The 24039-nt window shown below is 37.8% G+C and overlaps 1 protein-coding gene across 1 annotated transcript; it reads left to right on the top strand.

Moving 5' to 3' along the window:
• Nucleotides 1-8: 8 nt before the first annotated feature.
• Nucleotides 9-23085, top strand: tmem67 (transmembrane protein 67). The gene is made up of 28 exons (XM_084088066.1): nt 9-237; nt 554-642; nt 734-824; nt 904-1003; nt 1098-1167; nt 1268-1339; nt 1440-1502; nt 6543-6697; nt 7351-7459; nt 7541-7627; nt 12326-12391; nt 12787-12943; nt 13033-13156; nt 13882-13987; nt 14636-14692; nt 14801-14899; nt 14977-15075; nt 18654-18740; nt 18859-18958; nt 19095-19234; nt 19363-19503; nt 19600-19680; nt 19828-19944; nt 20020-20136; nt 21621-21725; nt 21825-21927; nt 22543-22685; nt 22780-23085. Exons 1-28 carry the CDS (start codon nt 45-47, stop codon nt 22858-22860), a joined length of 2952 nt encoding a protein of 983 aa, XP_083944192.1. The 5' UTR covers nt 9-44; the 3' UTR covers nt 22861-23085.
• Nucleotides 23086-24039: the final 954 nt, after the last annotated feature.

Here is a 24039-nt window from a genome sequence, read left to right as displayed (position 1 = left end):
TCTCTGAGCGTAAACAGGAACATGTACGTCATCTGCACTGCACCATGGCGACGGGGACGCTGAGAGCTTTCGTGTGCAGTTTCTCGATCATATTCCTGATCAAATTAAACGCTTTTTCTTGTCAGCAGTTTTCTATAGCTCTTCAACAGCCTTCGGATTGTGGTGCTGAAAGTTATTTTGATATTTCGAGCTTGTCTTGTGTGAAATGTGGGCCAAATCAAGTCAACAGCAAATCAGGTAACGTTACGCGGAACGCGCGCGCAGATTAGTTTGCTTTGTTTTGACTAACCTAACCGTTAAATGATATAAGTTTTACACTAGACAGCAGTCATTTATTGATGTATCGTTATATCTGTTGTTGATATAACCATACGAGTAAGCGTCTTGTCAGTGAATCAACTGCACGCGATATAAAAAATAATAAAAACGTTTGCTGCACATAACACCACAATAAACAAAAATGCTTAAAATATAGAGGTTTATTTGTTATTATTAACCATAAATGTTTTATAACATGCTTTATTGTAAGGCAGCTTGTATTTCTGCCATATAGGACTGATATGTGAGTGTCAGACTGGCTTCAGGGTGCTGGTCAGTAATGGGGCGTCCATCACGTGCCAGCAGTGTCCTGATGCCAATCAGGTACTGTAATGAATTGATTTAGGTATTGATGTTGTTATTGTATTAATTATATTAATTATACCAATACTATTTTACAATAATATGATTACAGGGGGTTACTCAGGATGGGTATGGATGTATCCGTTGTCCTGGAAGTGTAGGGGTGAATGGCAAGTGCCAGTGTCCTGAGGGAAGCGTGCTGGGTAGGTAAACGGTGCACAGTTTTAGGTAAAAGGTGCAGCATTGTTTTATAATTTCATGGTATCTAATTGTATTTGTCAGTGGAGAGAGATGGGAATGGGAATCCATTAAATGAGGCGCGATGTGAAGCATGTAGTGCAACAGAGCCTGCTTTTTCGGCCCCAGATACAACAGGCAAAAGGTAAAGCTGTCATTCCTATCAATGGCACTGGGTTTTCATGTTGATCTTCATGCATAAAAAGTGATTCATTTTGTTCGGACATGCGTATACTTAGGTGTGTGAGATGTGAGGACTCATTCATCAACTCATCTCAGTCGTGTGTTTGCGGGACATCAAACGTACTGGTGAGAATTTGGTGCATTTGTTTAAATGTATGTATAGCCTATGTTTATTCGATGCATTTAGAGTGATGAGAATTTAGAAAGTTATGGTTTCATCACACAGGCAGGAGGGATGTGCTTCCCTTCAAACAGTTTGCCTATCTCTGTTGCCTCAAATGTCATCTTTGGCCAACTGGTAAGAGTCCAAAGTTAACATTATGTATTGTGTTTGTGTACTGTTGTTAGTGTGCTAGGGTTCATTGTTTTAAAGTGTAATGCGTGTTTGTGTTACACAGACCCTCTCTATCCCATCAGCATGGTTTTCAAGCTTCATGTATTCTTCAGCAGCTGCCTGTTTGGTAAGTTTCTACACACACATGCATTTTCTATTCCTGTATTTCAATTACTTTTGTTTAATTTGTTCATTGCAAACAGCTGAAAGTCTGTCAATTTTGCCAATAAACCTGATTTGCAATGCGGGTTGAATAACTGATTACAACTGTATATATTTTCATATCCTCCAGCCCTAAAACTTGTACAGTTTTTGTTAGTGTTTAAAAAAAAAAAAAAAATCCAATCATGTAGAATATAAGATGGTAGCCTAAATATTTAATTGATGAGTTGTCAATACAATATAACAATACAATATATAGGGTATGATTTTACCACAAAATTCAACATATTTACACAAAATGATAACTGCAAATTCACTTTCGCTGCCTGGAGTTCATTTGGTTCTGTAAATTGTAGCGACCCATTTGTTTCTCTTTTCTGTAGCTTTCGGCACAATATTTCTAGTCTATAAAAATATACCTCAGATTTCTTGTCAAATATATTTGTACAGTCAATCTCAAAGCTATTTTCCTGTTTTAGATGTGTTTTGTGTGTTTTTCACGTCATTCACACTGAAAACCAACTCTGCCACTTAGTATGCGTAACCGCAGTCGCTCCGGCCGACGATTAGCCTACTTCACGTGCATACCCTCTATTATGACCTTTGTCTCGATTTTGTTTTTGGGGTCTACTAGAATAGATTTTCATGCTTGAATGTTGAAAAAACAACAACATTATTTTTAACATATTTTACATTGTTGCAGTCTGTCTGTAACACTCTGTTTAGTTCCCGTCTCTGTGAAGCCCTTCCTTCCGATAAGTGCAATGTGCTGCTCTGATTTCTGTCGTGGAAATTTCTTTATCCTTAGACTCTATCAAATAAGGGACACAGCGATACTTCTCAAAAGTGAATAAGCAATGCTTTATTTCTTGCAAGAAAGGCGTTCTACACACAGACAATGTCTAGCATGAGAAGGCAAAGTGTCCTCCTCTTTTCAAAGTTAGTATAGTACTTTCTTCAGCATCCACACCCTTCCTTAAAGGAACACTCCACCGTTTTTTGAAATAGGGCTTATTCACCTTCTTTCCTACATTTAGATAGGTGGGCAAATGCATTTTTGTCTCAGTGCATGCATTGTTTTAGTTTGACAGGGTCGGCGCTAGCTTAGCTTAGCATAATGAATGGAATCCTTTGTTGCCAGCTAGCATGTCCTGAGTAAAAGTGATATAAAAAAAAAAAAAAAACCCCACCTAATTACTTCTTGTGGCCTGCGTATTTACAACGAGTACAAATAGTGATGCAGATTAACACTAGGCGATTTCCTAGGCAGATATTGACTTATATATTAAGGACTATATTAGGGGGAAACACAGGCGAAGCACTGCTACTTGGGCGTGATATCTCTGCGCCCAAGTAGCAGTGCTTCGTCCTGTGCTTCCCCCTTATATAGTCCCAAGTCAATATCTGCATAGGAAATCGCCTAGTGTTAATCTGCATCGCTATTTGTACTCGTTGTGAATACGCAGGCCACAAGAAGTAATTAGGTGGGTTTTTATTTTATTTTTTATATTACTTTTACTCAGGACATGCTAGCTGGCAACAAAGAATTCCAATCATTGTGCTAAGCTAAGCTAGCGCCGACCCTGTCAAACTAAAACAATGCATGCGCTGAGACAAAAATGCATTTGCCCACCTACAGTGAGGAAAAAAAGTATTTGAACACCCTGCTATTTTGCAAGTTCTCCCACTTGGAAATCATGGAGGGGTCTGAAATTGTCATCGTAGGTGCATGTCCACTGTGAGAGACATAATCTAAAAAAAAAAATCCAGAAATCACAATATATGATTTTTTAACTATTTATTTGTATGATACAGCTGCAAATAAGTATTTGAACACCTGTCTATCAGCTAGAATTCTGACCCTCAAAGACCTGTTAGTCTGCCTTTAAAATGTCCACCTCCACTCCATTTATTATCCTAAATTAGATGCACCTATTTGAGTTCGTTAGCTGCATAAAGACACCTGTCCACCCCATACAATCAGCAAGAATCCAACTACTAACATGGCCAAGACCAAAGAGCTGTCCAAAGACACTAGAGACAAAATTGTACACCTCCACAAGGCTGGAAAGGGCTACGGGGAAATTGCCAAGCAGCTTGGTGAAAAAAGGTCCACTGTTGGAGCAATCATTAGAAAATGGAAGAAGCTAAACATGACTGTCAATCTCCCTCGGACTGGGGCTCCATGCAAGATCTCACCTCGTGGTAGGGGTGGGCGATATGGCAAAAATATCATATCACGATTTTTTTCATGACAATCACGATTCACGATTTTATCACGATTCTTTTTTATGTTGGTTTTACTATTTTGTGACTGAGCATTACAGCCAAACTAATGTCCATATTTTAAAAAAACAAAGCCTTAGGAAACAAAATATAAAAGAAAAAAGAATGGCAGACAGGGGCGAATATAAAAAATGTTGTCATTATAGTCAATGGGGACCAGCTACTGTTTGGATAGCCACATTCTTCAAAATATTAATATTAGAAAAATATTAGAAAATATTAGAAGGAAATTAATACAGGTTTGGAACAACATTAGAGTGCGTAAATAATGAGATAATTTTTATTTTTGGGTGAACTATCCCTTTAAGGACAAGCGGCAGCATGTTTACTATTGCTACTGTCTCTTTAAGAGCTGCGTGCGACGCGTCTAATATACACGCATTTGACAAGCAGATTTTCTCTCAATTTTCTCAAGTTTGCTTTCACTTTAGACATAACCGACTTTGTTTATGTAAACCTTGTGTGTATTTAACAGTATTAGCACAATAAGACTCGAAAGATAACTTAGTCCAGTATCCAGGCGCTGGTAGACAGGCTTTTAGTGCATGTGAGCTTCACAAGTACGCGCTGAGAAACGCACACGTTAGAACAGCGCATCAGCACGCGAATTAAATGTTTAACCGACAAGGCATTAAAGCACATGCAAATTATGAACTTTTGTGAACTGCAGTGTGTGTCCCGTTCCGCTGCGTTAACATTTTATGTGAATACGTCGCGTTGTTCAGTATGGTGGGATAGAGACGATACTACGATATTTCTTCAAAAGCAGATCGTGGAGACATTTTAATCGTCCACGATCAAAAATCGTCATATCGCACACCCCTACCTCGTGGGGTCTCAATGATCCTAAGAAAGGTGAGAAATCAGCCCAGAACTACACGGGAGGAGCTGGTCAATGACCTGAAAAGAGCTGGGACAAACGTTTCCAAGGTTACTGTTGGTAATACACTAAGACGTCATGGTTTGAAATCATGCATGGCACGGAAGGTTCCCCTGCTTAAACCAGCACATGTCAAGGCCCGTCTTAAGTTTGCCAATGACCATTTGGATGATCCAGAGGAGTCATGGGAGAAAGTCATGTGGTCAGATGAGACCAAAATAGAACTTTTTGGTCATAATTCCACTAAACGTGTTTGGAGGAAGAAGAATGATGAGTACCATCCCAAGAACACCATCCCTACTGTGAAGCATGGGGGTGGTAGCATCATGCTTTGGGGGTGTTTTTCTGCACATGGGACAGGGCGACTGCACTGTATTAAGGAGAGGATGACCGGGGCCATGTATTGCGAGATTTTGGGGAACAACCTCCTTCCCTCAGTTAGAGCACTGAAGATGGGTCGAGGCTGGGTCTTCCAACATGACAATGACCCGAAGCACACAGCCAGGATAACCAAGGAGTGGCTCTGTAAGAAGCATATCAAGGTTCTGGCGTGGCCTAGCCAGTCTCCAGACCTAAACCCAATAGAGAATCTTTGGAGGGAGCTCAAACTCTGTGTTTCTCAGCGACAGCCCAGAAACCTGACTGATCTAGAGAAGATCTGTGTGGAGGAGTGGGCCAAAATCCCTCCTGCAGTGTGTGCAAACCTGGTGAAAAACTACAGGAAACGTTTGACCTCTGTAATTGCAAACAAAGGCTACTGTACCAAATATTAACATTGATTTTCTCAGGTGTTCAAATACTTATTTGCAGCTGTATCATACAAATAAATAGTTAAAAAATCATACATTGTGATTTCTGGATTTTTTTTTTTAGATTATGTCTCTCACAGTGGACATGCACCTACAATGACAATTTCAGACCCCTCCATGATTTCTAAGTGGGAGAACTTGCAAAATAGCAGGGTGTTCAAATACTTATTTTCCTCACTGTATCTTAATGTAGGAAAGAAGGTGAATAAGCCCTATTTCAAAAAACGGTGGAGTGTTCCTTTAACACCTCTCGTCTTATTTGCTATTGGTGTATCAGCAAACAAATTAACCTATATGGCATGTTCAATTCTGCTGATCCTGCTCTTATGCGTGCACAGAAAATAAAAAAACATAGAGTTTGATATGAAAAACATAGAGTAATTATTCATTAGAACACAGCACACTTCAAAAACATAGAGTAATTATTCATTAGAACACAGCACATTTCCTTTCCTTTATGTGGGAACACAGCCCACTAGGGACAAGATATCCTACCATATTTCACTCAAGCCTACTAGGTTATGCAGCTTATATCCATCAATGCATTTAAGATAAGCAAGAATAAAGTTTCCATTACAAAAGCATAAGTAAGAATAAAATTTCCATTACATTTCTCAGCTGGATCAGTGTGTTGTGTTGACCAAATGTCACAGCCCTTACCGTAACCACGAGTTTCAACACACTGCTAACGCAACTCAACCAGGGCTGATCCCTTTTTTTTTGCGTATGCCTTAGGAGGGAATTATTTAAATGAGGAATATTGTGACGTGTATGTTCCTGTAAGAAAACTCAAAACTCCAATCCTGGCTTTTCAGAGAGTTCAGAGTACAGTGCTTACTGATATAGAGAATAGCTCCCTTTGAAGTGGACTTTGTGCTTTGTAAACACAAACCAGACCTTTTTCATGCTCAAACAGCAAAATTACACACTAAAGAAAGATGAAAATGTAAAAAAGCATAATAGTTCCTCTTTAAATGTTTATATGCCTAACTTCTGAACATATATAAGTTTTGTTTACTTTGTTCTGTAGTTGTTCTCTAACAGGACAGCATGTCAGTCTCTGGGCAACATGTGTGTGATGAACATGCACTCCTCCAGCACCATCAACAATGATGCCTGTGGCCTCTACAACACAATCTACAGAGCAACAGCTGCTCAGGGCAGCAGCCAGGACATCTCCTACTGGTAATACATATACAGTTATTGTATTGTACTTTACTATTTACTACTATTGGACCTTTTTAAATTATATATAGAGAGAGAGAGCTGGTAATCACAGAGAATCTTCCTGTTTAACTAAAATATACACCATTTATACTGTTAGCATACTACATAAAACAAGATAACTCTGTCCCGCTGGTTCGTACACATTTATTAACTTGCTATTTTGACATTTCTGATTTCCTCTTAATCTTTCGATTGATTTGCACTAACGACTTCTTTGGATTCATGTCACACTCACACATGTGTGAGGGGTGTGGTAAATGAACTCGGCCCATCTTAGACTTCTTTCTTAGGCTTTTTGGCATTTGCACAAAATTACCATTAATAAGATCTGTAATCAACCATAGGAAATACGTCATGTGCAACATAAATTGCATCTGTTATATACTTAAATACAGTGTGATTCATTCAAGATCAACTGCTTTATGACTGAGATGAGATGTGAGAAGAACTGAATTGATCTGATATTAAATCAGTTACATATTACGGCTACTTGCATCATGATACTGTTAAGAAGTATCTCTGTCTGTAATGTATTTAAATTCACATCAAATGGGCAGAAGAACCCAGTGTGCTCGTATTTGGGATTCTCATAGACAATGTTGTGACTGTAGGAGGACAAACCTGCCTTGGCTATACTATGGAGAACAGCTTGGGTTGGCATCACGAGTTCTACAGAATGAACCACTTCCTGTTGGATTCAGCTTTAAAGGGGCACAAAAGGTAAGCACTGGTGGACATCTAAACATATTGTAAACATAAACTTACATTTGTCATTTTCACAAACCTTCTTCCCACTTTCAGAACACTAACATCGAGCTGCGGGCTGCTGTTTACTCAGTGCGTGGGGAGTTTATGAGATGGGAGAGCGTCAGTGGAGGAAACCTGCAGGTAGGCAGGCAAGACCAATTTCTGGGGTCGGGTTACGAAACATTTTTAAGAATAAAATTATTCTTAATTTCAATTTTTTTAATTCTTAAAAGTATAGTTCACCCTAAAATAAAAATTATTTTTTTAGGGGGGTCTGTGCCCATTCTTTCTGTGTGTAGGGATGTGCGATAGTTTTTCCTTTATTTCGCCGACGTAAATTTCAAAATGAAACTGTAGCAGAACCTTGCAACAGACAGCGATTATATTTTTTTTACTGACTAAATCTGCTCTTTGAACGAATCAGTGTAATTAATGATTAAATGACCTATCACTTGCTTCTTTCCTCAAATCAGCCGTTTGAACAAATCGGTTGAATGAATGACTCCTTCAACTCACTAATTAAGACAGCGACTTGCTACCACCTACTGGCGGTTTTAGTTTCATATTTAAAATTAGCCTGGCTACGCCCTCCTACGTACTTCCGCTCAATTTTCATTTTCCTTCAGTACTCCGTCTGGGTTTGCGGTATATTCATGGGTTTTCTCCGACCAAATTTTTGCCGGTCTAATCCGCGAACAGAGGGAGTGGCTGAGAACGATGACGTTGTATGGCAAGCTGTTTTAACATGTAGTCCTTAAAACCTGCTAGTATCTATTTTCATGCTACTATTACTTATTTTTTTAGATATTAGTATCTATTCCATTAAGTACTAGTACTTATTCATTAGCTACTAGTGCTTATTCTTTAGGTACTAGTGCCTATTCTTTAGATACTAGTACCTTTTTTAAAAGATACTAGTAGCTATTCATTAGATTCTAGTGCCTATTATATTGGTACCAGTACTTATTTATTAGATACTAGTACTTATTCATTAGTTACTAGTACTTATTCATTAGATTCTAGTGCCTATTAAATGTGTACTAGAACATATTTATTATATACTAGTACTTATTTATTAGTTACTAGTACTTATATTATTAGATACTAGTACGTATTCATTAGATACTAGTACCTATTAAATAGATACTAGTACTTATTCATTAGATACTAGTACTTATTTATTAGATACTAGTACTTATTCATTAGGTACTAGTACTTATTTATTAGACACTTGTATATTTTGTAATTGTTACTAGTAACTATTCTTATTTTACTAGTCACAGCTGCTTTTTTACCCGTCTTATGTTATGACTAGTCAGAATGCCCACTGGAGAGTTCAATTAAAAATCTTACTAGTAAAATAAAAAATCTTACTAGTAACATTTGGAATAAATACTAGTATCTAATAAATAGGTACTAGTATCTATTGAATAAGTACTAGTATCCAGAGCCGGACATACATTTACTTGAGTACAGTACTTAAGTACAATTTTGAGGGATCTGTACTTTACTCGAGTATCATTTTTGGGGAGTACTCATGACTTTACTCAAGTACATTTGAGAGGCAAATATTGTACTCTTTACTCCACTACATTTCTATCCATAACCGTGAGTACCCGTTATTTCTTCTAAAAAAAAAAAAAAAAGGAAAAAAGAAAAATCTCGGAAACCCTCAATTTGTTGTTTCCCTCTCAAACGTGATTGGATTGTGCAGGCGCCACTGATTGGGACAGCCTATCAGCAATCACCTTCAGCTTTCTGCCAAACTCAACTCACTGGCCAGATTTAGATAAGAGACGAAACCATGGACGAAACAATGGATGAAGACGCAGCAGGTCCATCCCGGGAATGTGCCAACCCGTGGCCCCACCTCGCCAGACTATTTCAATTTTCTGAACAAGTTAATGATAGTTTTACCAATGTAAGCACTGTGGCAGTAGTAATGCAATATTTAAAAAATTTACTCTTGATACTCAAGTACTTTTAAAAACAAGTACTTTAGTACTTTTACTTAAGTAGACATCTGACTGTAGTACTTTTACTTGTACTTGAGTAAAATTTAGCAAGGGGTATCTGTACTTTTACTCAAGTAATGAAGCTGTGTACTCTGTCCGCCTCTGCTAGTATCTAATGAATAAGTACTATTATCTATTTAATAGGTACTAGTATCTAGTTAATAGGTACTAGTATCTAATGACTTAGTACTAGTATTTATTTAATAAATACTAGTATCTAGTAATAGGTACTAGTATCTAAAAAATAAGTACTGGTACCTAATGAATAACTACTAGTATCTAATAAATACGTACTAGTCATAATTGGAATACATACTAGTCAGAACTGAATAGTTGATGTAATGGAAAAATTTGATTTCCATTGATCTTCAACATATATTGCAACATAATGTGTCACATGTCTATATTGTGGAATGTGAACAGGATATATGTATGCTTGTACACCTGACGTAAGCAAGACACACACAGTAAGACAAATGGTTAAGAACCTTTAACTCTTTAAACCCTCCAAGGGGGGTTAGAGGGGTCATTCTATTCTAAATCCGCCAGAGGTGGCCATGCTGGGTGAGTGGAAAACTACAGAGGAAAGACCTTGAAGAAGGAGTATAAGAAGGGAATTTCCTGGGCTGGGTGTCAGGTCTTGCTCACGTCACGGGGTAGCTGCTGTGATTTTGTGACTAAGCCTCTTGCAAGAGAATAAATATCTTTTAAAATACAATTTGATTCTTGGTGTCTCTTATGCAGTGATGATGATGATTGTTTAATTATTGTTTTTGACACAACATTGATTTCTGAATGACAGATCCCCATAGAAGTCAATGGCAAAAAAAAATATTTGTTACTAGTAACAAAATAATATTTACTAGTCACTATTGAAATAAGTACTAGTATCTAATGAATAAGTACTAGTATCTGTTTAATAGGTACTAGTATCTAATTAATAAGTACTAGTATCTAATAATATATACTAGTAACTAATGAATAAGTACTAGTATCTAATGAATAAGTATTAGTAGCAATTTAATAGGCACTAGAATCTAATGAATAAGTACTAGTGTCTTTTTAATAGGTACTAGTATCTAATAAAAAAGAACTAGTATCTAATGAATAAGTACTAGTATCTTTAAAAAGGTACTAGTATCTAAAGAATAAGCACTAGTATCTAACAAATAGGCACTAGTACCTAAAGAATAAGCACTAGTAGCTACTGAATAAGTACTAGTACTTAATGGAAAAGATACTAGAATCTAAAAAATAAGTACTAGTAGCATGAAAATAGATACTAGTAGGTTTTAAGGACTAAATGTTAAAACGGCTTGCCATAGATGTTGAGGTCGTGCGCTAGTTTGAATTGTAGGGTTACGTCATGACCAAACGTTTGCGATTGGTTATGGCAGATCCAGAGTGGCTCTGTTGAAGTTTAAAACTATTGGATCTGCTCAGAGTACCGTATCTGCCTTCAAGGAAGTTAACGTTTGTCAATGGAGAGTGGCCAGACTCTCTGTACAAATGAAATGAACGAGAGTCTGGTAGGACCAGGCTAATTTAAAATACCCTTTAATTAAAAAGTTCAAATTAGAAATAATTTCATGTGTAAATATTGAATTAAAAAAAATCTCATAGCATTATTTATGCAATTGTAAATGCTTTCTAAATATATTAATGCCACTTCTGATGCCGCTTCTGTGTCACCTCTGGACTGCAAAGTTGGGTTTTGATTTCATTTGACTGGTAGGTAACAGCCCTATACTGTTATTATTCTAATAGAATTTAATGTGAATGTTAGAATTTGACATAAAAGGTGACATAAAACACGTTTAGAAAAATGCCCATATATATAGGAAAAAATGCCCCTGGAAATCAATTTAAGGTGCCAAATATTGCCCCTTAATAAAAATATTAATTTCTGTCACTGCTGTGAACTGACCACCACATAGAATGAATAATATGAATATCTTTGTGAGTCAGCTGTCAACAACAGGCCTAAACCAGCCATGGTACCAGCACAAAAACACATTATAATCAACAAAACTTTGGAAATATTGAAATATAATTTAAATATTGCACACCCCTAATGTACAGTATTCATTTTTATTTCTTCAGGTCTTAAAAAGCCTTAAATTTGACTTTAAAAAGTGTGCAGCAACCCTGATAACAGAAATACGAGAAGCCTTCACCACAAGTTTAGGCCTTGAACAATCAGAAGTTTCACATTTTATACTCTTCAGACTTACAGGGTTTCCCTTAACTACAGCATTGGCCTAACAGAAATACAGCATTCAGCAAAACGGTCAGTTTAGGCCCCCCGAGTTCTTGTGTATACAAGGTCCCCTTTTTTCTGGTTCTTTGTAGATGCAAGCTCGTTGCCATAACTGAACAAGATCTGCTGATCTCTTCTTGCCTGCAGCAACATTTTTCACACTTTCAACAATTTTCACAGTGGAGAAAAGGTTATATATGTCTTGGTCTTCACTTTGATCTATATGCACTAAAAGCTATTACGGATGTCTGCAGCTTTGCAAGCTCCGTTTTTTACACCAACTAAATGTAGGCTATGTACAGTATCAACACTTGACAGGGCTGCATGTTGCTTCCATTTGCAGTTGTCCCGCAGTATTTATTGTAAATATTATTTATTTATAATAAATACTGCAATATTCCATGAAAATAAGATATTTTGATTTCAAGATGACTATCTTTCTTACTAACTCCTTAGAATTTCTCTTTATAAGATTTTCATGAACCTGGCCCCTCTTTGTGAAAGCTTATAACAAAACAACTGGAATTGGAAAGTATTGTGAGTTGCTTCATTTATCCTCTATAGCTCTGTCCAGACACCCTTACCAGTCAACAGTCCGCCTTCACGTTTGGGACAGCCTACAAGCAGAGTGTGAGTCTCAGTTATCTTCTGTGTCATCCATGGATGTTTCTCATTTCTTATTTATGCTTCCTTTTATTGCATTTAAGCTGAAATGTTTGGTTTAAACTGCAAGTATAAAACATAAATTAAAATTATTGTGACATGGTAAAGGGGGAGGAGAAATTGAATGTGCATCAGGTTTTTGACAAGAAAGACCTCCGCATAAGATACACCTGTGCGTCCTCGCTTATAGCTCCTCTGGAAGCTTCCTCGCTCCTCATTAAGAAATTAAGAAGTATCAATTTGAGTATTGAGAAGCACTCCATATTGTATTTAGCCATTTGTTCTACTTTATTGTATTTATGCATGTTTTTATTTTCAGCTGAATATGTGGATGTGTGTTAATGACTTTTTTCTTTCCTTAGTGTGTGCTTTCTGTGTCAGAGCTCTTGATTGGTTATCCAGAGCCTGTGTTCTATGACGTGTTCCTGGTCATTCAGAAGGCACAGGAAGACAAGCGTCTTCTTGCAGTGCCTCTCCTAAATGTCAACCAGCAGTTTAATGGCCAGTTCACTAATCAGGGTACAACATACAAACACATTGTTTGATCAAACACTATCATATGTGAAGACCTTGCTGCTTTATCACCATGCTAACTTCTCCTGTTTCAGGATCTAACATGAATAACTGGTACCTGACCCGGAGGCTGATGCTTGTGGACACGTTGAGTGGAAGGGAAAACTCTTTGAGTTCTTCACCCAGAGCCATACGTGTGGCCTCTAATATTAAGATCGGGTAAATACTACGCTCTCCCAAACGTATAAATTGCACATTAGGGCTTTTCACAGTCATTCTAACACCCAAGTAAATGGTATACTGGGTTATCTTGCTTCACATTTAACATTACTCATAATTTACCCAGTGTTAACAATTAATCCTGGATATAAACTGACATTTCTCAAAGTACAATCCTAAACCCTGGGTTAACGTCATTTTTCGCATATTTGCGGAGTCATTACTGATTGAACAAACGCAGCAAACAATATTTTTACATAAAAGCTCAAGAATTGTGCATCTGCATATTGCACATTGCCGACTTTACTATCATTTTTCTGAATGGACTTTTCGGACTATAAAGTAAGAATGAAAAGGTCTCTTCTTTACTCTTGCTGACACGTTTTCCATCGCTGTTTTACATTCTATCAAACGCTGAAACGACTGTTTCTTGTTGGTTGTTCATTACAACATACACCAGAACATCCTGACCAACATAAATGGCTGTTGGTTGTTCAGCATCTAGTCGTAACGTTCTAACGCCACACCGTTTCACACTGTACATGTTTGGCCCCGCAGTTCGGGGTTAGCAGCAGGGTTTCATAGCCCTGGGTAAAAAGTGGTACTAACTACACTTTTAAAACGTTCCTTTACCCTGCTTAGAACGACTATAATCTGAGTTTAAGCACAGTGTGAAAGCCCTATAGTTCGAGATCTCACTAAGCTTGATGTCCTGCACTGAACAGATTTCAACTGGTGCCGAATACACAGAAGGGACTGGTCTACCCCCCTCTGATGACCGTGGCCTACTCAGATATACTCGTCACTGACCCCAGCACACAGACTGTTACTGTAAGTCTACTGCATGCCTTTATATGTAATCCCTTTGGCCATGGGATCATTGAACTTTTCTGCTAGGGTGTTTGCAGAAAATAAAACATAAGAAAATATAATAAATAGTAATAGTCAAGTCAAGTTACCTTTATTTAAATAGAGCTTTAAACAATACAGATTGTTTCAAAGCAGCTTTACAGTGATAACAGGAAAATTATGCATTTCGACTGTTGTTCAGCTGAAGTCAGTTCAGTGTTGATTCAGTTTTGTTGTAAAGATCATCAATTATTGAATAAGTTAATTTAATCTATAAAGTTATGTATTGGATTATAGTTAATCCAAAAAATTATGTCATCGTCCAGTTCAGTTCAGTTCTCATTCAACAGGATCAGTACAGTCAGATCAATAATATTGCTGAATATTAATGTGTTTTTTTTATAGTACATTTTATAGTAAATACATTGACTAAATTTGACGTTATTATTACCATTGTGCTTTCTAAACGCAGGTCTGAAATCATGATAAATAATCACTAATTATTTTATTCTGTTGACAGGCAAGATACAAAACACAGTAAAAACCTGATAACAATTTTAATATTTTACACATTTTTAACTGTTATATGACCAGCCAGACAGGTTAATTTCTGTTTTTTTGTATGTACAGGTGTCGTTCTCTCTTGAGTATACAATGGACCAGGAGGAAGCTCGGATCAAAACTGATGTGAGTATGAACAGGCACTGAAAGTCAGTCGTCTGTTTTATGTTGGTCAGGATGTTCTGGTGTATGTTGTAATGCTGTTTGTTTATTTATATGTGGATTCATATCCAGATTGCTCTTGGTGTGCTGGGAGGGGTGGCTGTTGTCCATTCTTTATTGAAGACCGCAAGCTGGAAAAGAAGAATTGCATCTCCTCTCATTGACCTACAGGTAAGGACTCCCATTCAGACGTGATAATAAACACAATGCTAAACATGTATTCATAATAATGTCCCTTTCTATTTCAGACAATTATGAAGTTTCTGGTGTTCTATGCTGGTGACCTAGCAAATGTTTTCTTCATCATCACTGTTGGAACAGGCCTCTACTGGCTTATATTCTTTAAGGTTTGCATTTGTCATGTCTGTGGGGGGTGCTGTCTAGTCTATTATGAATATGATTGAGCCTTACATGAATCTTTTTTTCCTTTTTCTTTGTTTTTCTGTTCCTCTCAATATTTTCCAGACATTGGAGGCAAGTCTGTCACTTTTTCTGTTGTTAACGTAGTCTCAGCCACTTCTCAAATATCAGTTTAGTGTCTTTGTTTCTGTGATTTTCTTCCACTGTTCTATCAAATTAGTTTTTTTCTTCTAGGATGTGCTGTTTACATACTCATTTTTTGATGGAGCTCTTTAGGTCTAAAGGCCTGTTCACATCAAGACAGTTGTGCAATTTTGTGTTTCTGACACCCGCTTGTCATGTATAAGGAAGTCAAACAGAATGTACATGTTTTCAAACAGCCATTCAGAAATATGTATTCACTATAGTGTATTCATTATTATCGCTTAGCAAACCACTCTGTTCGTGAGCACCACCAATCGTAGTTTAACTGCAGTGTCTCTGGGCATGTGACCAAAAGCATTAATTTTATTGATTGGCCAGTAAGTTGAAAACCCAATGCTTACATTTAAAAGTGTAATCCAGCTTTAAAAAAAAATGTAATCCTGCCGTTACCTGTGCGCAATGAATCTTGGGATATTCTGGGCCGCAAAGGATCCATTCGTTGTATCCTTTGTGGCCCGGGTGTAGGGGAATTTACTGTTAAGACCCGAGGAGCACCCTTCTGAAACCTAAAATGACAAAATGGGACACCATACAGTCTCATGGACTTAACGGACACGTGTACGCGGCAGCCATTGTAAGTCCACAAGAGCATATGAAGTGTCCCGTTTCGTGAGTGAATCTTTTTTGCCGATTCTTTTCAATCAACTGGTTCACAAATAACTTCAAATGGTTCATTTGTGAATTCGACTGATCCAGAAGATTAAACTTGCAGCAAGCGAGTCAAGTGAACAATAAACACTTGATGTAGCAGATAAATAGTCCACTTTGGTGGCTGAAAAAAAAAAAGCTTGACGCTCACTTTCCAAAGAATTATTCCATTGTCCACAGGATAGATTTCCAAACTGAAATAATATTTATTACAAAAAAGTATGTTTATACAAAATCAAAAAATCAAACTCTCATATAAATAAAGGATTGAAAAGATATAAGGTGGATTTGAATCAATCTGTTTCCTATGGAGTCAGGCCGTGAGGTCAAAGACTGTTATGGCGCTTTTCCACTGCATGGTATGGCTCGGTACGGTTCGACTCGGCGCAGAACGGTTCGGCTCGCTTCGCTTTTCCACTGCGTGGTACGACTCGACTCGGTACGGCACGGTTCGGTTCGCTTTAACTCGGTTGCTTTTCCACTGCAGTTAGTACCGCTTCAAAGTGGGTGGGACTGATCGTTATAGTTGCCGTCTCTGCTGCCATGATATCATCATATTAAATGCGAATTTTTCATTCCGTGTTTCCCCATCCACTCCTCGGCAACCAACGAGAGGAACGTCTGCACCTCGTCCACTGACCACGATTCAGCCATTTCTTCTTTTGAAGTTTACTCTTTTTTTTTTTCTTTTTTTTTAAAGCAAATACTTTTAAAACAGGCGCTACAGCGCTGGCTGTTGTCTACTGGCTATTTAAATCTAGCGGGTTTAGTGTCTCGTGTCGTAAATACAATGACGCTGGTAGTGATGATTCTGTCTGACCAATCAGTGATCTGCAGTGTTTTCACGTCACATTTTAGTATCGGTACGGTACGCTTGGAACCTCAACAGAGGTGGTACCATTTAAAGCGAGCCGAAGCGAGCCGTACCGTACCGTACCATGCAGTGGAAATGCGGCAAAAGTGAGCCGTACTGAACCGAGCCGTACCGTACCATGCAGTGGAAAAGCGCCAAAGCGTGCCGTACCGAACCGAGCCGTACCGTACCATGCAGTGGAAAAGCGCCATTACTTCCGGTTCTGGCCACGCCCTCAGGTGAAGTCACAGGTCCTTTATTCCGATCTCCTGCTTCAACCCCTAGGTGGTGCCAACTCACATAACATTGGGTGCAATAGTTAATTATTTAACAAACAAAAATAACTTTTTTTAGCTCCTACACTTGATGATTTGGTCTTGGTCTGAGTCCTATACAGTTTTGTGGTCTACACCGACTCGTGTAGGGACGCTTCAGATTCTAGAAAGCATTTGATTGGACAGAAAAGCTAATGAAAGCTGATGTCATCAAAATCACTGATCCATATTGGCGGATATATTTTGGTTTTGGCACCAAATCAACAATTACTAAAAACACACACCATCATTTGTAGTAACCTATTCACAAACTGTTTGCTCAAGCGTAGCATTTTTTCGGAGTTCACTGTGTAGCCTGCTCCCTGAAATCTGTAAGTCACCTACGCCGTTTACTTCTGTATATTATATCTATCTATAAATTACGAGAACGTTTTTCTGTCTGTGTGTGTGTGTGTGTGTGTGTGTGTGTGTGTGTGTGTGTGTGTGTGTGTGTGTGTGTGTGTTATTCGCATATCTCTCGAACCATTAGTTCGAACCGTTAGGTGTCTCGCTACGGCATGAGTAAGTGCAGTGCCAAGTTTGACATTGTTCGGATGCGAAATGCAAAAAATATCGGTAAATATATATCGGTAAAAGAAGCACACACTGGCTTTTGCTGCTCTAGCCACTCACAGAGAGGGTCGAAGAAAGCAGTGGAGCTTAAGTAGCTTGGAGTTCCCTGTGTAGCCTGCTCCCTGAATCGTGTAGTTCAATTTTCCACATTTATTGTATGTCATTATCAGTATTTGCTTTCTACCATGCACAAATAAAAATGTCACTGAACTTTTGCTGTGTAATTGTAACAATGAGCACTCAAATACACCAAACCAACAATTACTAAAAACACACAAATACTGTGCATGGGCACTTTGCACTGCTCCCTGAATCGACACGCTTATTCATTTGTGGATGTTAACTGAATCTGTAAGTCAGCTATGCTGTTTTACTTCTGAATATTATATTTCATTCTGGTGCGCTTAACGTTATCGCTGCTGTGTAATAGTAGCCTATGTTATTCACCAACTAAATATATCCTATTCAATGCGTTCACAGTCTCTTTCACGGGCATCATTTGTAGTAGCCTATTCACAAACTGTTTGCTCAAGCATAGCGTTTTCTCGGAGTTCACTGTGTGCTTTCTACCATGCACAAATAAAAATGTCACTGAACTTTTGCTGTGTAATAGTAACAATGAGCACTCAAACACACCAAACCAACAATTACTAAAAACACACACAAAAACGGATTTTGCACGGGCATTTTGCACTAGTGAGCTTGAATTTCTTGAATCTCCAGCATTCGCATGCATATGAATGGAAGTCAATGGAATGAAAAGTGTAGTGTGACAAACCCTTAAAAGAATATGTCGCTTTGATGGCTTGCGAAGGTTCGCGTTGGTCTGAACCGATGCATTAACAGCCGTACATTCAAATAAAAACGTTTATTGCACAGAATTTTTGCAACAAACTTTGTCTTGGTATGAACAGGCCTTAATATAGAATTCAAGACATATAAAAACAAGGCTTTTTTTTGTGTGTATCTCCAGGCCCAGCTATTTGTGTCTGTGTTGCTGCCATTACCAGCTCAGGAGGAGCGTTTTGTTGTTTATGTTGGTTGTGCCTTTGCATTGAAGGTGAGTTCAAATATGTACATCAGCTTATACACTACTACAGTTTGCATAATTAAAGTAATAGTCTTTTCTCTCCTTTCCCTTTCTTCCCAGCTTAACCCAAGTCTTATTTTTGTTACAGACTGTACAATTTCTTCATAAGCTATTTGTTCAGCTATCTGTGGATATTTTCTTCATAGACTGGGAAAGACCTCGTGGTAAATCCAGTAAACACGTGGAGGGTAATTACATTGTTCCTCTAATGTGTTTTTCAAATACACGTTCCATTATACCTATATAAACTCTACACTTTTAATCCTTTTTTTAAATTATTTTTTATTATAAATATTCTATATTAATGTGTTGTAATGTGCTCAGGGTCTGGCGAAGCAAAAAGTCAAGCATCTCCTGTCAGTATCTGGAGAACATATTTTGTGGCCAATGAGTGGAATGAGATTCAGACCGTTCGCAAGATCAACCCCACTTTTCAAGTCATCGCTGTGCTCTTTTTTCTAGAGGTGAGTCCAACAGCACGCAACATCTCTGATCTACAGTTTGCCTAAAAAGCTTATTCTCAAACTGGCCACTCAGATTATGCCACTTTGTTAAGGATTGTGTTAACAAATAATGAATATTGTGCTTGCAGGTGGTGGGCTTCTCAAATTTGGCTCTAAGAGACCCCTCGTCTAACCTGCGTCGAGCTTCTGAGGCATACCCACCTTCATACAGCCTCATACTCCGCTACGGTGTGGCTTCTGCTATGTGGCTCTGCATTGGCTTAATGCAGGTAAAAACATATATACTCAAAGACAAGCAGTCTGCCTCTTTGTGTGTGTCACCTGGGATATTTCACACATTTCTTTTTTGTATCATATTACTTTAGATGATATTCTTCACAGTATTCCATGAGCGCTTTGTTGAAGACAAGATTCGCCAGTTTGTAGATTTGTGCTCAATCAGCAATGTAAGTATTAGGCAAAAAAAAACTTCTTTGCAGTTGAACAGATAGACTATAATTCATAGCCAAGAAATTTACAATTTTAGACCATATCATACGTAATGGTTTAATGTTGCTTTTTTTTCTTTGAATGTATGTATATGTGTCTGTTAGGTCTCAGTGCTGCTGCTGTCTCATCGATGTTTTGGCTACTACATTCATGGACGTTCTGTTCATGGTCATGCTGACACTAACATGGATGAAATGAATACAAACCTGAAGAGAGAGGCGGTAAGATGGATTTTGAGTCTTACATTTTAAATAGAAGTATGAATGGGAGACTTATTTTATTTGTATGTGTTTTAGGACAATCTGTGTGGCCAAAGGGGACTTTTGCCAAACTCTGACACTCAGACATTTCAGATTTCAATAACCAACCGCCTGCGAACTCAATATGACCGGATAATTGAGCCAATCAACAGGGTATAAACACAACTGCATACACTTATATATACTTGTATATTTACTTTGATTACTTATATACTTTTATTTACTTACATTTGACTATTTATGAATAATTTTTACTTTTGAAGACATTACATTTATGCAATTGGCAGATGCTTTTATCCAAAGCTAAGCCCTTTTCAGAAAGGAGTAGTTTTCTAAACGACTTTGAGTTACAATTCTTATCACTCAACGTCTGATTTGATTTAATGTACTGATTCCAATGGGACTCCGTGTTCATTACAGAGTGTTTGTTTTCTAGACGTGGGCATTACAGAAGGTCATGTGCTGTGCGTGCGTGTGTGCGTGCAGTAGTACGTCATATGTGACCCTGGACCACAAAACCAGTCACATGGAGCAATTTTATGAAATTGAGATTTATACATCATATGGAGGCTGAATAAATAAGCTTTCAGTTGATGTATGGTTTGTTAGGATAGGAAAATAATTGGCCGAGATACAAATATTTGAAATCTGGAATCTGAGGTGCAAAAAAATCGAAACATTGAGAAAATTGCCTTTAAAGTTGTCCATTTATTTTCGCGATTGTGCTGCATTCACTCACAAAAATAAATGTTTCATATATTTACATTAGGAAATTTACAAAATATCTTCATGGAATATGATCTTCACTTAATATCCTAATGATTTTTGGCATAAAAGAAAAATCGATAATTTTGACCCATACAATGTATTGTTGGCCATTGCCACAAATATACCAGTGCGACATTTTACTGGTTTTGTGATCCAGGGTCACATATAGTATGACGTATATGTCTTATAATTTATTATTTGTTAATATAATTTTAATTTAAACCCTATTTAAGTAAACTTCACGAGTTTATTGCAGTGGCTGTTTATAATAAACCTACATACGTGAGCAGAGAAATCTAGAGAAGTATGTTACTCTTACCTGACACTAATATTTAAATGGGCAGTCTTTGCAGATTCCGCGATTTGCCTCTATTTATTGATTGTATGTGTTATTTTTTCATCTGATACCATCCATATTGAAACTAAATGAAAGCATGCCTAAGATTGGTGCACTAACGGTAGCTCGGGTAGGTCAAAAAACACATGAGGAGAAGTGGTAAGATAATATAATATCAGCAATCACAGACATTCGCATTCGGATGGGATTAGATTTCTCAGAGGACCACTGAGTTCGCTGAAAAAACAGTTGGTAATTTGCTCTGTAATTTTTACTGAGGTGTTGTGAGAAAATCACAAAGTACGTCTGTGAGAAATTAATTTCTATAACGTCCCCCTGGAACACTAGTCCCGTCCGAATAGGGCTTTACATTGCATTGAAAGTATACATACTATCAGTTCCTGTATTCCCTGGGAATCAAACCCAAGACATTGGCGTTGTTAGCGTTAAGCTCTACAGTTTGAGCTACTAAGTATACTCTCACACAAATCTCTCTCAGTAAGGGTGGCTAACAATGTCTCTACCCCTACAGAGAAATGGTCCCTCAAGGTTGGTGGATGCTTCAGCCAATCCATGTGAGCAGAGCACAAAAGCGTACCATACAATGAACCGATTCCTGGGCTCTGTCATCGATCACGTGAGGATTGAATTTCATTGATACTTGTGATTTTCCTGTAGTATATTGTGGTTTGTTGGTGTTTTGATTTGCATCTCATTCTGAATGCTGTATTCTCAGGCACACCGTGAGATGGATTACATCGTGAAAGATAAGCTGCTGTTTGAGAGATTCATCGGTATGGAGTTTATAGAGCCACTGGATAAAAGCATCTTTTATAATGGTAAAAACACTATGATGATCATATGCACACATAATAAATCCCAGTTGTTGGGAATTTACAGTTAAAGACCCAAAGACCAGATATGATGAATGAAGATCAGGAGTTAGAAGTGCAGTTAATTGAAGACAGGAGTCAGAATTATAATAAATTGAAAACATTTTTCTACTGAAGATAGTTTGATTAGTTTCATCAGGCAGAAGTCAGCTTCAAGACTCACAAGGAGTTAGTTTACTAGCGCACATACACAGATACACAGCTTCTTCAAGGTTGGAGTAAGTTGAGCTCTTCTCTAAATGGGGAACTTTCCCAAAATATTCAGACAACATGTTCTTTCTCTCAGTGAGAGGTTCGTTCAGACAATAATCCAATATTGTTGGGGGCCTCTCTCAAAAACATGGAGAGAGCACCTTCCATTAAACTGACTTATAATTCTATAACTACATAAATCTCATAAGCTTAAAGATGTCAGTCAAATCATTTAATATGTAAAAGGAAAAATATTGATTAATACCTTGATTGTAATCACTCATTGAAGCGGCAGTGGATTTCCAGAATCCACTCCCTTCACAGTCATTAGTGTTCTGAGTGAATATCTTTGTGTTTATCTTCCTTCAGATGATTCTCACTCATTCGCTGATGTCCTCTTTTATGGTAATGAGGCTGTGCTGTTGATTTTTGACACTCTCTTTTTCTGTGTGGTGGATCTGGGCAGTCAGAACTTCGTTCTCGCAGCTGTGTTAACATACCTCCAGCAACTGGTTAGTACATGTGGATATGTTAATAGGCTGGTTGGTTTCATTCGATTGTTTTGAGGTGATGATTAAAATGAAGCTTTAATATGCTCTCCTTTAGGTCTTCAGATTAATCCGAAATGGAATGGGCCGCAGGAACCTAGCCAGCAAAACTCTGGTTGACAAAAGATTTCTCATCTAGTTCCTCTGCTTTTTCTGTTTGCTTTCTGTTATTGTAATGGTGATTGTGTTTAATGCCATAGCAGCCTTCAGGTTTATTCTACAAACGTTTGTATTTTTTTTGCATAAAATTATTCTTTGTGCAAGATTTTTTTTGTACTTTCAAAGCCAAGACATTTGGGGGTTTGATGTATCAATGTTTTTATATTTAAATATTTTTGATCAATTAAATCATTACTTGGTTTTACATATGGTGGCCTTCCTGAGTAAATCTGAGACATAATATATTGCTTCAAGTTTTTGTAGCTCAGCACACAGTCTGAAGTTCTTCAGAGCACACAAGGCTAGTGTCATAGTGATGACTTGTAAGTGTTCCTCTTGTTAGTTCTGAATACACGGTTCTCTTGGAGATTATGTATGTCTGCAAATTGTTTTTGATACTTGTGCAAAATTGATTCTCAGGCCCCAGCGAGGATCGAACTCGCGACCCCTGGTTTACAAGACCAGTGCTCTAACCACTGAGCTATGGAGCCAGACCTGTTCTGATATTGTCCTCATTACCAATTGAAAAGTACACAAGAACACCTTGCTTGACACTTCAAAGGGTGTGTCCAACATTTCCCTGTAGCTTTGATTGTTTAAAGTTTAAGAGGAATGACAAACAGATGACTCATTTGTCACAAATGACATCTTTCTATCTGCATAACTTTGTTTGTCCAATTGCACATATACAATGGCATGGCAGTGATCAGAACTGTACCGAAACAGCTCAAAGACCCGAAGTCCACAAGAGGCCCAAATTTAAGACCCTGGCCGGGACCATAAAATAAGAGATCTGTCATTGTGGCACCAGCAAGTCTGACCTAACTGGTTATTCCTCCAAGGATGCTTGCATCAACTGAGAAAAAGCCCACTCTAACATTGTCACCTGTAGATGAACCAAGACAAATGGGTCAGAAGTTGGCACATCCCAACTATCACAAGGATAAATCATGAGTTAAGAAAAAGGAGGGTGATTCCCTCCCAAGACAGAGAGCTTAAACAGACTCCCTTTTGTGACCCTCTTTTAACCTTATCCTGGAACACAGGACTGAAACCACTCTGAATGGCACAGAGACTGAATTAACATATCAAGACACATCAGATCATTCCAAAAACAATGATATAAATACAATTATTAATTCCCTTTGAGCTTAAGTTA

Source organism: Abramis brama (genome assembly GCF_963993115.1).
Source record: "Abramis brama genome assembly, chromosome: 17".
Classification (NCBI taxonomy): domain Eukaryota; kingdom Metazoa; phylum Chordata; class Actinopteri; order Cypriniformes; family Leuciscidae; genus Abramis; species Abramis brama.
Note: the sequence above shows the minus strand (reverse complement) of the source record. Positions and strands in the feature narration are given on the sequence as shown.